Raw genomic sequence first — 13,446 nt, forward strand, 5'->3', positions numbered from 1 at the left:
TCATAACAAAAGCTCACTATCTAACAAAAACCGCACCTTTAATTAGCCAGCTTAAAGTCCTTGACATATTTAGTATTAATTCATTTTCTGTCGCTACCTTTATGTATTCTTATCACCAAAATCTTTTGCCTAGTACCTTTCGTGACTTGTTCTTAAGTAGTGATCAAGTCCATCAATACAAAACTCGACTAGCCTCTCAGTATAGACCTCATTTTTGTAGAACAAATATAAAGCAATTCAGTATCCTTTACCGAGGACCTAAAATCTGGAATTCGTTGCCTGTTTCACTACTTAGCTCTCCTTCTATATTTGTTTTTAAAAAAATTAAAGAATTATCTCACTGATAGCCCATCTGTCGCTTAATTTTCTGATCTTGCTCACTCTGCACTCAGCCATGAATTTAGTTCACTAGGTAGGTAATCATTTGGGTGGCCTACTAGAAAACCAAATGGTTTACTTGGCCACCAGAACTTTAACCTTAATTGTTGGATGGAAACGTTTTAAACTAAGAAAAAAATGTTGTCATTTAATAAAAGTTAACAGGTAATGTGCGTAACATGAACTGAATTGAATTGACGTCTTGTGACAGTGATGCGACTTCTATTGTAGAAAACTGTACATTCGACATAGACTTTTGCGGATGGACAAATGAGAAGCAAACAGACGAGTTCGACTGGGAGCGAGGGAAATACACTGCCACAAGACTTACTGGCCCGTCAAGAGATGTTTCAGGTAATACAATTAATCAAACATTCTACATCCAGACACTAACAGGCGGGCTAAAAACGAAACGAAAAGAGGCGTTTTTTAAAAACCGACTTTCCGGTGGTTGGAAATAATAATAATTATTATCATAACAGTAAATTATAATTATCATGAAAATTATCCCAGAATCCTTTAAAGCAATTTTTTAAAAAGCTTTAACTTTGACAATTTTATACGTAAAAGAATGTCAGACCACAATAAGATAACATTTGCTATAAAATATCTTCTCATGTCACATCTCGGTGACGTCATCAGTCACGTGGCCGTTGCTAAATTGGGCTTTTTTAATGCTGTGACAAGATTTCATGATTGCGTTAAAATAAAATAGTATATTTGAGGTTTTGGTTGTGCTGAGCATTTAAAAATAACCAGTTGACACAAGGCTTTTAAAATTTCATGAGCGAAAAAGTCGGGAGACTAGGCCGAGGGCTGTAGAGAGCCAACCTTTTATCACGCGGTAGAGAAAATTTGTGGGAAAGTAATGTTCTACCTGATCATATTTTTCATTACCAAAAGAGGGACATGACGTCATCAGTCACGTGATCACAGCGTTTTGAATATTTTAGTTCGTTTTTAAAGTACATTTTTCGCCATAAATTGGGAAGTTTTTGTTGTTTTTCTCTACGAATCTTTGCACTATATTACCCCTGAGTAATTATAATTATTCCATTTTCAAAGCGGAAGCAAACGAAAACTGAGCCAAAAGTTTAAAAGTTGCGTAATTTGACTGATTGCAAGTTAAAATATAAAAGGAGACCTACCCGTGAGACTTTTGTAAAATCCTTTCTGAACTAAACTGTTTGTTTGCCGAAATAAATGTTCAACGTTTGTTAATGAAGGATAACTTTAAAAACTAAAAGGACGTATTTGGCGGCCATATTGTTTTTCTTCATTGTGGGGAGAGGTCATGTAGCAACTCTTCTAACCCTAAAAGCCAAATGGTTTGCTATCCTAACCTAAAACAATGGAAATAATGATAAACCATGTTGTGTTAATGTTTTTTCCGACCGATGAAAAGACACCCAACAAGCAGGGAGGGAATCGTACCGTCATACGCTTTAAGTCGGTAGACGTGCGATCGATAGTTCATAAAGGTGATGTTACACGGGACGATTCGCAACGACGATTTTTAGTGCAACACAGCGTTGCAATTTGCTCGAGCAATGTTGTTATCATTTGAAACAATGTCGCAATAATGTTGCAACGCTGTGTCGCGCTAAAAATCGTAGTTGCGAATTGTCTCGTATAACATCACCTTCAATTTCTTAAACCTTCCTCGGCATGGACCAAGCCTGAAAGCGTATTAATGGGCTAATAATATACACGAAAAAATTACTCAGTTCTGATTGGCTGAGAAAGGAGTGCAGCTCTTCTGTAACACGAGTGCAAAATGTGTAACACGAGTGCAAACTTGTAACACAAGTGCAAATTACAAATGCTTTCTGATTGGCTAAAAACACAAAAGAAACCAACAAGAACCAATCAGATTAGAGCTGTTTTATAGCAACATATTGGCGGAAATTTTGAGATAAGACGCGGAGGAAAATGGCCGGGGTTTTCAGCAAACAACGATTTGGTTTTGCGAGTGAAACAACGATTGAAGAGCTAAAAAATTTTCCAAAAACCCAAATACAGTAAAGAGTACGTCTTGCTGGCTGAATGTATGGGAGACGTGGTGCAAACAGAAAAATATTGTCAACAAAATCAAGGAAAACGAGCCAGAAAAACTAAACAAGCTACTTGAAACATTCTACGCTGAAGTAAAAAACAAAAACGGTGACGACTACGAGCCAGACAGCTTTAGAGTGATGATAGCTGCACTTGATAGACATTTAAACGAGAAAGGATACAAGTTTTCCATCATAAGAGAGAGGGAGTTCCACTCTTCCAAGCAAGTTTTAGAGGGGAAAGCTCGGCAGCTTCGCCAATCCGGTATGGGCAAACGTCCAAATAAAGCCAGAAGTTTAACTGAGGAAGAAGAAGAGGTGCTGTGGGAGGCAGAAAAATTTGGTTCCAAAACTCCAGAAGCACTTTTTTCTTCTATGTGGTGGCTTTTGACGCAGTTCTTTGGTCTCCGCGGCCGTCAAGAACACCACGTAATGAAAATGGAAGATTTTCAACTCTGCAAAAATGACGAAGGTATGGGGTTCGTGCAGTTTACCGAAGGTCCAACGAAGACCAGACAGGGCGGACTGCAGAGCAAGAACAGAGATTTTCAGCCCCGAATGTTCTCTGTTGGAGGAGAAAGGTGTCCGGTTGTTATCTTCAAGCAGTTTGTCGAGCGAAGACCACTAAACATGCGATGGTCAGGTCCTTTCTACCCCAGTGTCAAAAGAAACCGAACACTGAATGACAACATCTGGTTCAAAACTCAACCAATGGGCGTAAACACGATTAGCAACATGATGAAAACAACTGTGGCGGGTATTAGCCTTGAAGAAAGTCACAAAAAGTTCACGAATCACAGTGCTAGAAAGACAACAGTGAGCAAGCTAAAGAAAGCAAACGTTGAACGCTCAGATATTGTGAAGGTCACAGGCCACCGAAGCGTACAATCCCTTGACGATTACGATGAAGCCGACGAGGAAGAACAACGACGACTCTCCAGTGCAATATCCAAACGAAATTATGAGAACCCCAGTGCTGAGAAAAAGCGAATGGCAGTTTCAAACATCACAACAACTGTGGCTCCACTTGCTCCGGTAAACACGAAAGTGCCCGTACCACACACATTGGCCGGCCCATCGATGACAGCGACGAAAAAAAACCAATTCCCTCCATCACTTTCAGGTTTTCAAGCTCAGAATTTCTCTGTGAATCCAACCATGATGAGGTCCCAGGAACAGACCATGATGAACACGTTCAACAACTGTCAAGTGTCTTTCATCATTGGCCGCTCGAAGCGAGCTCCTGAGATTTCAAAACGACAGCCCAGTTCTTGTAAACGCCGAGCGTTCATTATTGAGGATGATTCTGATCGAACGTTTACTTTTCCTGATTATTGTAAAGCGAGTTTTCTTTACATAAATGTAAAACGCTTGAAAGGTGTTAAATCAATCCTCACACATTTCCAAGTTCTAATTTGAATGATTTTGAACGTGTCAGTCTTGTAAAACTTTGCATTTGACAAACGTTGTAATCTGTTTCAGCCAATCAGTTGAATGAACTAAAAAAAGCGCGCCCCGTCAAATTTTTTGTTGTAGTTATTTTTTTCGTGTATTATATTATTAATAAGTAATCACATGATTTTTCTCGTGCAATTTGGAATAAATAAGCACTTGTAAATTTTTCAAAGACCACAAAGTGCACTCGCCCTACGGGCTCGTGCACTTTTGTTGGTCTTTGAAAAATTTACTCGTGCTTATTTATTCCAAATTGCACGAGAAAAATCATGTGATTACCTATACTTATTGTGAGCTTTACGTCTAGCTTCGATCAGTTAAAGGTTTAAATCTACACGGAAATTAAAAAATCCGAAAAAGCCATCCTTGAAAACTGTCAATCATCATAGAGAAGAAATATATGCCTCTTTTAAAACTTGGATTTGTCAGCGTCTGCCTCGGCGCGAGGTGGTCCAGTGGATAGAGGCGATATCTATTAGTTCTGAGGGTCTAGGTAGGAATCCCCTTAAAGCACTGTTATCATTATTGAAGGAGGTTAAGACCTCTCCCGACTGCAAAATGCCAAAACTTCTAACACTTGATAACTCGTTTCCGTCACTACGACATTCTCGCTAAGACTCGTAGTAGAATGACGACGGCTACCACGTTTTCCCGCCAAAATGACGCTGCTTCACGCGCCAGCACTACTTACTATTGAGAAAATCTCGTACTCGTAGGCGTCCTCGTCGTAGAATCTAAAGGTCTCTATTGTAGTGCTGGAAAAGGAGGGTAGAGTGTGCTTTATTGTCAGGACTTCACAGTGGAAATGCAAAAAATGTGGAACTGCAGAAGTGTATCTGTCATCCCTATTGCAATTGTTACTCTTGGTACTGTGAGTAATAAGCACCTAAGGATGTGGATCAGCATGTTAGGAACACCTTGGATCATTGCATTGCTCCAGAAAGCTTGTTTGTTGGGAACAGATAAGATCATGAGAAGGACCCTAGAATTCTAAGGACATAGAATAGAGCTTAATGCTTTGGTGAAACAAGGCCACCTATAGGTGTGAAACATGAACATAATAATAACAACAATAACAATACTGATACTAATTTTTCGTAATAGTTCTTTATTGATTACAGGATAAAAACACAGATCTAATGTTACAAAGCTGATAAGAGGAAAGCTATATAAAATGGAGAAAAAACTAGTAAATGGAAGAGGAAAAAACTGAGTCTTTATATGAATGTATTTTTTGAAAGCTCCAAATGTTTCGTGGACTTATTTGCAATTAACATAGGAGAAGAATTGTGATAAATATTGAAAGTATTACATATACTAAAATCTAGCTAGTCCCTTATCGATTTCAAAGTCGTTATCTGTAATGTCCAGCAGAGCTCGTCGCGTACAACGTGAGCCTCGCAAGCATAACAGCGCAGACCTCAGAAGAGCGAATGAGACTTTGGCGCGAATCCATGACATATTGTAGAACTATAATCCTCTCCTTTCTTTGTTGATAAAAGTTCAGCCAGTCAGGTGTGATACCTCCATCTATTCATCTGCTATTCCTCCGATCCGGTGGTAGTAAATACCAGTGGAGTAAGGGAGCCTTGTTCGATTTCTAGCACCCTACAGGCGTAAAATTCTCTTCTCCTCACTCCCATGCTGGCGGTAGATTTTTTTTGTGGTGGGGGCTTTATAAGACTCTGCATTGAGGTAACAAACCGTAACGTCAAAAAAGGCAGAGCCTTGCCGCTCCCAAAAGCCACGAGCGTGAATCTCGAGCCGGGCATCCGCTGGTTGCTCTGTTCGTACCAGGTGTCAGCACTTCTCCATTTATCTCCTGAATTACTGGCTCAATTTGGACGTCATTGCAGTACATCTTTAGCATTTGGGCTTCCAAATCACGCAGCTCGTGATGTCTTTGAATGGTGAAGCCTCCTCGTCTGCACACCATGGCGTAGTCTACATCGAAAACATCACCTCACACACAAGTAGACGAGGTCGCTGAAGAATTTAGCCCGTGTGTTGCAAATCTGACAAGGCAAAGTTATGCAGCAGGATTTTATACCTTTGCAATGGAAAATCGGCAAGGTTAAAGTTCCGTGGAAAAGTGGCAACAAAGACGATGGCTCTAACTACAGGCCTTTAACTCTCCTTTCCATTCCTAGCGAAATTACGGAATCAGTAATTTGTAATTTATCCTCACTTGGCAAACGTACTTCACAAGAGCCAGTGGGGGTATAAGAAAGGATTATCCACTGAATCTCTCCTTATACATTTAAGTGAAACTTAGAAATTAAATATCGATAATGGCAAGGTCGTGGGAGTTATCTTCATAGACTTTCGTAAGGCTTTCGACTCAGAATACGTAAACCACGACTTTTTGAGATGTAAACCGCAAGCATGCAGTTTTTGTTGGAACCTTTTGCAGTGCCTAACTAGCTATCTTGAAAACCGTCAACAATTCGTGGAACTAAATGGGGTACAATCAAAACTCCAGGACGTGTCGTACGGTGTTCAGCATGGTTCCCTTCTGGGCCCACGTCCTTTTTTGATTTATGTAAACGATTTTGCTGACAATTTTTCAACTGGAGAACTACACTACACTATCTCTATACAATTGCTTTTGTGATTGGTGCCGTCAGTCGATCACGTTTCTCAATTACCAAAATAATGTTCTTCTCTCTGATATCTGTTCGTGGTGTGAATTAAGTAGACTTACTATACACCCTAAGAAATGTGAAGCTATCACATGATTACCTCTAGAAAGTAGGTACTTTACAACAAGTGCGTTGTGGAAACCTCGTTATTGACCTTTTTAAAGGGGTGAAATAGTTAGGCTTACTTATAGACAATAAACTGTCCTGGGAACAGCATATTGATAATCATCCAAAACTTTTTCAGCTCAGCTAGCTATGCTGACGAAGATAAGATTTCTTCCGACAAAGTAGTTAAAAACATCTACTACAAATATCACTTATTGTCTGTTAGTTTGGGCAAGGATGCTCTCTAACGCTCTTTGATAAAACTGAGAAATGACATATTAAAGTAGCGCGGATTATCCGGCATAATATTCCCAACAGTAAGTGTGTGGATTGCCAAGTTCTTGACCTTGTAAATTGGCGTAATCTAGCTTTTATGTATAAACAGCGCTTAGGTGTGGAAATGTTTAAAATCATTAAGGGTGGTTACTTTCACAGACGTTCGCCAAATTTTAACCTGACGAACTCCACTGACCATGAACACAGAAATTGGGAGGCAATCTCTCTTTTTTATAACACCAATCCTTTGGAATGGCCCCAATAATCAAACAAGGGTTCAAGATGATGTAGCTAGTCAAGATTAAGGTAGCCTAAAAAAAATGCAGTCTGGCACAATTAGTTTTACTAAAGGGAACTTGGACGATTTCTTTTAGTATTAATTTGTAATTTTTAACTTATGATGCTGTGCTGATACTGATCATTTTAGTATTACTTTTATAATTGTAATCATCTGTTGCATTGTAACTTTTGTTGTTTTCAATTTTAGTAATTGTTTTAACCGAAACACATGTATTGTAAATTTATTTTCTAATGTATTTGTTATCTAAGGTCTACATCATCCTTTGGCTGCCTACTATAGACCTTTCAATAAAGTATGGATGTATGTTGTACTAGACACGACATTTTCACGAGCTGTAGTTGCAAAGCGTATTTCGAAATAAACCGGAAACCTCTACAGAGTGATAAATACAGTGGTTATATTTCCCTATTTCTAGGCGTTAAAATGAAAGACAAGTTTCCTTCTCAACGTCCCTCCTGTCCTAAATTTTCACAGCAACGAAACATCAAATGTTTGAAAGAAAGGAGAAAAAACTGCCAAAAGAAACAGTTCGGTTATTTATAGTTTCATTCATTTCATTGTTCTACACGTTGTTCAAGTTCGCAGCACATTCAATATCCATGCCTAAAATCCACTCCATTCCTCTAGTTTCACGGGATCACTTGGGGTGGACAATGGGGATCCTTTGAAGTCAAGGATGATTTGGGGTCCATTTTGGGGATCATTTGTGGTCTAGGGATCATTTTCGGTTGGGGATTATTTGCGGTGCTGTACAGTACTGACTCAAAAATTGAAATAAATTGAATCTAAGTTGTAATTCAAAACTCTTTATATGACGATATTCTAAAAGCATCACAAGGCAGGTTTCTTATCTCTATATGCGAAACATATGAATCAACGAGCAACCCTAAGAAAGTTAGAATATTTAATATTGTAAAAATTCTCACTTTAAATAGGATTTTTTAGTTTGTTTCTTTCCCTGTATTTTTTCTTTCTAATTTTTTTTCGAGATCATTGCTGAAAACCCGTCCTTCTGTTGTGTTTTCTTTTATATTTAGGCGTTGGATACTTCATATATGTAGAATCGTCTCGTAACCGTCCAGGAGATAAAGCAAGGCTGAGAAGCCCTCGTCTGAACGGAACCCAGTGTATGTCATTTTACTATAATTTCTATGGCGATACTATGAGCTGCGTCATAGCCTACATTAAAACTGCTTATGGCTCAGAAAACATTTTATGGATTAAATCTGGCCATTGGGGAGAGCGCTGGATAAAAACACAGATTGAAATAAGTGAACAGAAGGCTGACTATTGGGTGAGTATTTCAATGCGTTTCTTTCCCTATGAAAGAGAGCTCACTCCCTCTGTTCCCAAGGTTTGTGTCGCCTTTCCAAAATTAACCAGAATCGCCACCTGCTGCTGTTTCTTCTCCGGCTGTCTAATAACGCTGTTGTTCTCCGATGTTGCTATCGCGAGGTAAATTAAGTTCTTGTCCCGCTAGTTTGCTTTAACCGCGTTTACTCTCCTGTCCTGTTGCTTTAGTCGTTTTCGGATGTCGGAATCTTTGTCGGTTGGGGCCGGCTTTAAAATATGCTGTTAAGTTTATTGTGCGGTTGTCGGCCGTTTTACTAAATTTTATTTCAGTTCTTTTGGCTGGTCACGTTTTGATGAAAGCGAACTTTTATCAAGAATTGACACATAAATTCATTCACTTGGTTGTGGCCGAGAATATATATGTCGGTATTTTCATCGGTTGGGGCCGACTTTAAAATATGCTGTCTCGAAGTTTCGTGTGCCGTTGGCGGCCGTTTATTCACTCGGTTGTGGCCGGGAATAATTTCTTATGTCGGTATTAATTTTTGTCGGTTGGGGCCGGCTTTAAAATAAAATGCTGACCGAGAATAATTATTCTACGTGTTGGTTTGGCTTTTGTGTGTCTCTCGTAATTGAACTTTTTTTTTTCTCGCCGTATTCGTCTCGTATTTGACTAGCTAATCTGCTAACTGCGGGCAGTGGATATTGTAAGCTGTAAAATTTGCAATTATTAATAAACAGTTGAAACAGTCAGTTGTGACGTACAGGAGTTATCTCACATCCTCAATTTAGGACCCGTTTTTCCTCTTTAACCCTATTCAGACTGGGGGGGGGGCTTTTCGAACCCCCCCTCCGGCAAAATCGTGATAACTCCTACACCGAAAGAGCTATGACGTTCAAATTTTCTGACTTTTCCTAAAATTTATCTAGGAACATTTTGGTATAATTACCATGTCCATGTGATTAATCATGTTGCCATGGCAACCAGTTTCTGACACATAGGTTTTGGAAAATTTAAAAAATGGTGATTTTTTTGTTTTAAGATCGCGTTTTTACACTTATAGTGCTTTTTGTTGTTAAAATGGTCTTTGCTTGGGACTAGTTTTTGAATTACATCAAAATGTTTCAACATCGACTATTTGGGGGGAAGGGGTGGGGTAAAATTTGTCACTTTTTTGCTTTGACAAATATGCTGCTCTATTTTCCAAATAACACTTCCAAAGTCATTTGTTTGGGTAATAAACATTAGTTTGATACTTCTTTTATACATTCTGAGCTTTTTCCCCTTTGAAAGTTGCTTTAGATTATAATTTTAACAAAAAAACGGAAATCCAAGATGGCGGATCCAAGATGGCGGATCCAAGATGGCGGACAACCATTTCAAATTTTAGATTTTATTGCTTCCTATTGCTTTTTCTCGCTGTACAAGTGTTTCCTTGTTACTAGTTCATAAGAAAGGATAACAAAGAGATGACTTTACCAATATTATTGATATTTTACATATCGAAGTGGAGAAATAATAAGAAACATTGAAAAATCGGAATATGACGTCACCGTGACGTCATTATTGGGCGTGGCAAGTCAAAACTGGGTGTGGGGCTTCTTTGTACGGAGATGATCATTGTGTGTAAATTTCATGACCCTAGCATTATTGGTTCCAGAGATACAGAGGGGGGGTCCGAGGAGCCCCCCCCCCCAGTCACAGATTGACCAAAAAAGCCCAGTCTGAATAGGGTTAACGGTATTTCAATTCAAATATTGTACTCGGTTGTGGCCGAGGCCGGAATCCAGTCTACAGGCGTGGTTTTAGCGTATTTCTTTACCTAAGGCGTTCCATATTTTTTGTTTTTAATTTCTTTTTGCGTTATAGTCGGTTTGACCGAGTGGATTCACTTCAGTTTTTCTAGTGGGAATCCTGGGATAAATTTCTGTTGTTACTGTCCTCTTTTGTTCTGAGTATGTATTATTCTTGGTGGACGATGAAACTCTCTTTACACGGGTTGTTTACCATTTACCACAAATTCCCGGGACAAACGGAAATTCTGAAAAGGTAGTCTCCCATTTTGCCGATTGGGACGTTCCGAATGGAAATTCGTCTACCATTTACTAGTTTCTTGAGTTTCATACCAGTTTCATGCTGTAACTAGCATCCAGTCTAGGGCGGCGCGACAATCCGGAAATTTTTAGGCAAGTGGTAAACGACACGTACCGTTCGTACCGACCGAAAATTCCCAACCAAAATTTCCGGTATCTTTTTATAAATGGTAAACGACCACGGCGTCCGGTTCTGGCTGAGTAATCTCATTTTCGGATTTCTATCGTAATTTATTCCATTTATTTTATTTATTCATTTTTTAACTCGGTTGTGGCCGAGAGGAATTGTCTTCTGCTGGATTCATATTTGGATAAATTTTATGTAGTGCGTCAAGTTTGGTTGTTTCGCTCTGTCTGTAGTGTTCCCTATTTGAGGTGTTCTTCAATTTTGGGTTTTCGGGCTATCGTCCGGAATTTGTAAGCTTTTCAATCGTCATTCAATATGGACAACTGTTACTTCGGCTGGTTTCAGTTTTGGGCCTAGACAGGTGTTTCCAGTCGGACAGCCTCCTCTACTTGGTGTTTAGTTTGTACTCTTTGTGGCCCTTTGTTTTTCATCCGTCGGTTGATAATGTCATGTGCGTTTCGCCTTGCGCACGTAGGGTTAAAATAGGACTGGAAGGCAGAAGAAATGGAAGGAAAAAGAGCGGCTAGTTTGTTCACGTGGGGTTACCCATCCAGTTCCTAACTCCGTCTAACATGGCTTAATCTAGGTGGCCTTCCCTAGGCTTAGAGGATCTGGTATGTTCTTTTCATTTGCCGCCCTGCATTTGTAATTGTTTCGCTGTTAACCTTCTCCGTCTCCCAAACAAAAAGTCAGAAAAAGGGAAGCAGGACGGACTGATCGTAGGTTTTTTCGCTGTCAGCTAGTCGGTGGCGGATTAGTTTGCAAATTTTTTCCTTTCTTAATTTCCATAAGTTTTATGTTGTGTGTCGTTTTCCTTACCGCTTGGCTTCTTTATTTACCCCTTACTTTTGGGTCGTTTTCGTACCAGATCGTTAAATGCAATTGCATGATAGGCGTAGAGGCGTCATATTACTGAAGTCTGTTTTAATTGTTGTCAACACGGAGAATTAAACTTTTGTAATTCATTTGACCTTGAGATGTTGTCCTGTTTCCATTAAAGAAACTGTTTATTTTTCTCTTGTTTCTTGTTTCTCGAAGATGTCAGTCTTCCCTTGCGTACCAGTATTGCCGTGCCTTGAGTGCAGGTGTCTAATGCCTTTTATGCCTCTTTGAGGTTGCTTAAGGCCGACAATTCTGGTGAGCTTCCCTCGCTCTCCCTCTTGGGTTTCCGTTATTTTATGTCCGTGAATCACCTCTTTGGACACTTTTTGGGGTCCTTTCTTGAAATTTACTTGTCATGCAAAGTAGCGCAACGGGGGAAAGGCAAGCCCACCAGTTTTGTCGGCCTTGCTCCCTCGCCTGTATGATCGAGCCCAGTTGCATGCTCATTCAGCCGTATCCCTGTATTCAGATACCCGCCTTTTATTTGTATCCAGAGAACTTACCAACATTTATTCAATGGGAGGTCATTTCGAAACAAGTTCTTCCCATGGATACGAGATTAAGTCCGTGCAGATTGCCTTTCACAGATTCGAGGGGGATTTTATCTCGCACCGTTTCCCCCTGATCGGAGTTTGAGGAATTTATTTCCGCTATTACATTACCACATGATAAATTTCTGCAATTTGATTGGCTTAGAGCAGTGGTATTTCAGCTTAATTTGAAATACCTTCATGTGAAAGTTACAAACCCTTAGCGAGTTGTAGTATGAACTAATAATTATAGATTGCGTAAATGGCTTGTGCACACTTTGGGGCAAGGTTTGAGAAGTTCAACCTCCTTATCCCGTCATGCTCATCACTGTTGAGCCTTTAGAATTGGGATTGCGCCACGACAGACGATTTCTAAATTTGTGAATCAAGGATATTTCGTATCAGTAGCAGCCTCCCCCTCGGCTGGGAGGCTGGTGCCTATGCGTATCACACAACAGGCTTAATTTATTGGCCAATAGTTAAATTATAATTCTTGGAGTTCACCCTATTCCTAATACTTCAGTGATTGTCGTGTAGGCCAGGTTATGGTTCCCCTGGCGCTGAACCTTCCAGAAAGTCGTATTCTGCCCCTTTTTGTGCGTCGGTCGTTTGGTCTACCTTTCTGGCTGTACTCCCTTTCATTAGCTTTCGTCCTTCCAGGAGACGAGAGGCTCAAGCTGAAGGCCTTTAAGTGCGACATTTATTCTCTGGCTCAGGAGACTGTGGATCCCAGAAGCTTGCAACGGCTTGCAGGCAAAACAACCTTGTCTCGCAGCTTTACTGTACACCCGTACCTCTTATCTTGCCATCTCGTTAAGCTTCCCTTAAGTCCATTAATGTTTCTGCCGTCCTTCTGGGGGGTATTCTGTATAAGGGATTTTTGGATATCTGGCAAGGTGTCTCTCCTGTTTGTGAGGTAGGTAATTAGAACTAAACGTCCTTTTTGTGAAGTGTTGAATTGGGGATGGGGTGGTGTGATTTCCCTGTTGATTGTGGAAATTCCATTGAAGTGCGTGACGGTACTGGTCCGAGCGTCCCCCGCTTCCGAACCTCTTGGCTAGTGTTAAGTCGTATCAGGCCCAGATACCAAGTTGATACCTACGTGTACAGTCTACTGCTAGTTGGCACGTGGAAAAATCAAGGTGCAGGCTGCTGAGGAAAGCTGTTTCCGTCGTCATCTAGTCATCTACCTTGGCAACTTTTTATCGTCCTTTCCTTGGTGTATGTTTCTTCAGGAAACAATCTTATGGACGCCCGCGGGGATCTCTCCGCCAGTACTTTTCCTTCGTGTTTAGAGTAAGCTCTAGAA

At 40.1% G+C, this 13,446-nt stretch overlaps 1 protein-coding gene across 1 annotated transcript in view; it reads left to right on the forward strand.

The window, feature by feature from the left end:
* The window catches only part of LOC140948906 (uncharacterized), a 53,489-nt gene that overhangs the window by 10,401 nt on the left and 29,642 nt on the right, over window positions 1-13,446 (forward strand). The window contains exons 2-3 of the mRNA XM_073398170.1: window positions 610-732; window positions 8,249-8,505. Coding sequence (XP_073254271.1) covers window positions 610-732; window positions 8,249-8,505 — 380 coding nt within the window. The remainder of the gene's footprint in view (window positions 1-609; window positions 733-8,248; window positions 8,506-13,446) is intronic.

This window comes from Porites lutea, chromosome 9, assembly GCF_958299795.1.
Source record: "Porites lutea chromosome 9, jaPorLute2.1, whole genome shotgun sequence".
In the NCBI taxonomy this organism is placed as follows: Eukaryota; Metazoa; Cnidaria; class Anthozoa; order Scleractinia; family Poritidae; genus Porites; species Porites lutea.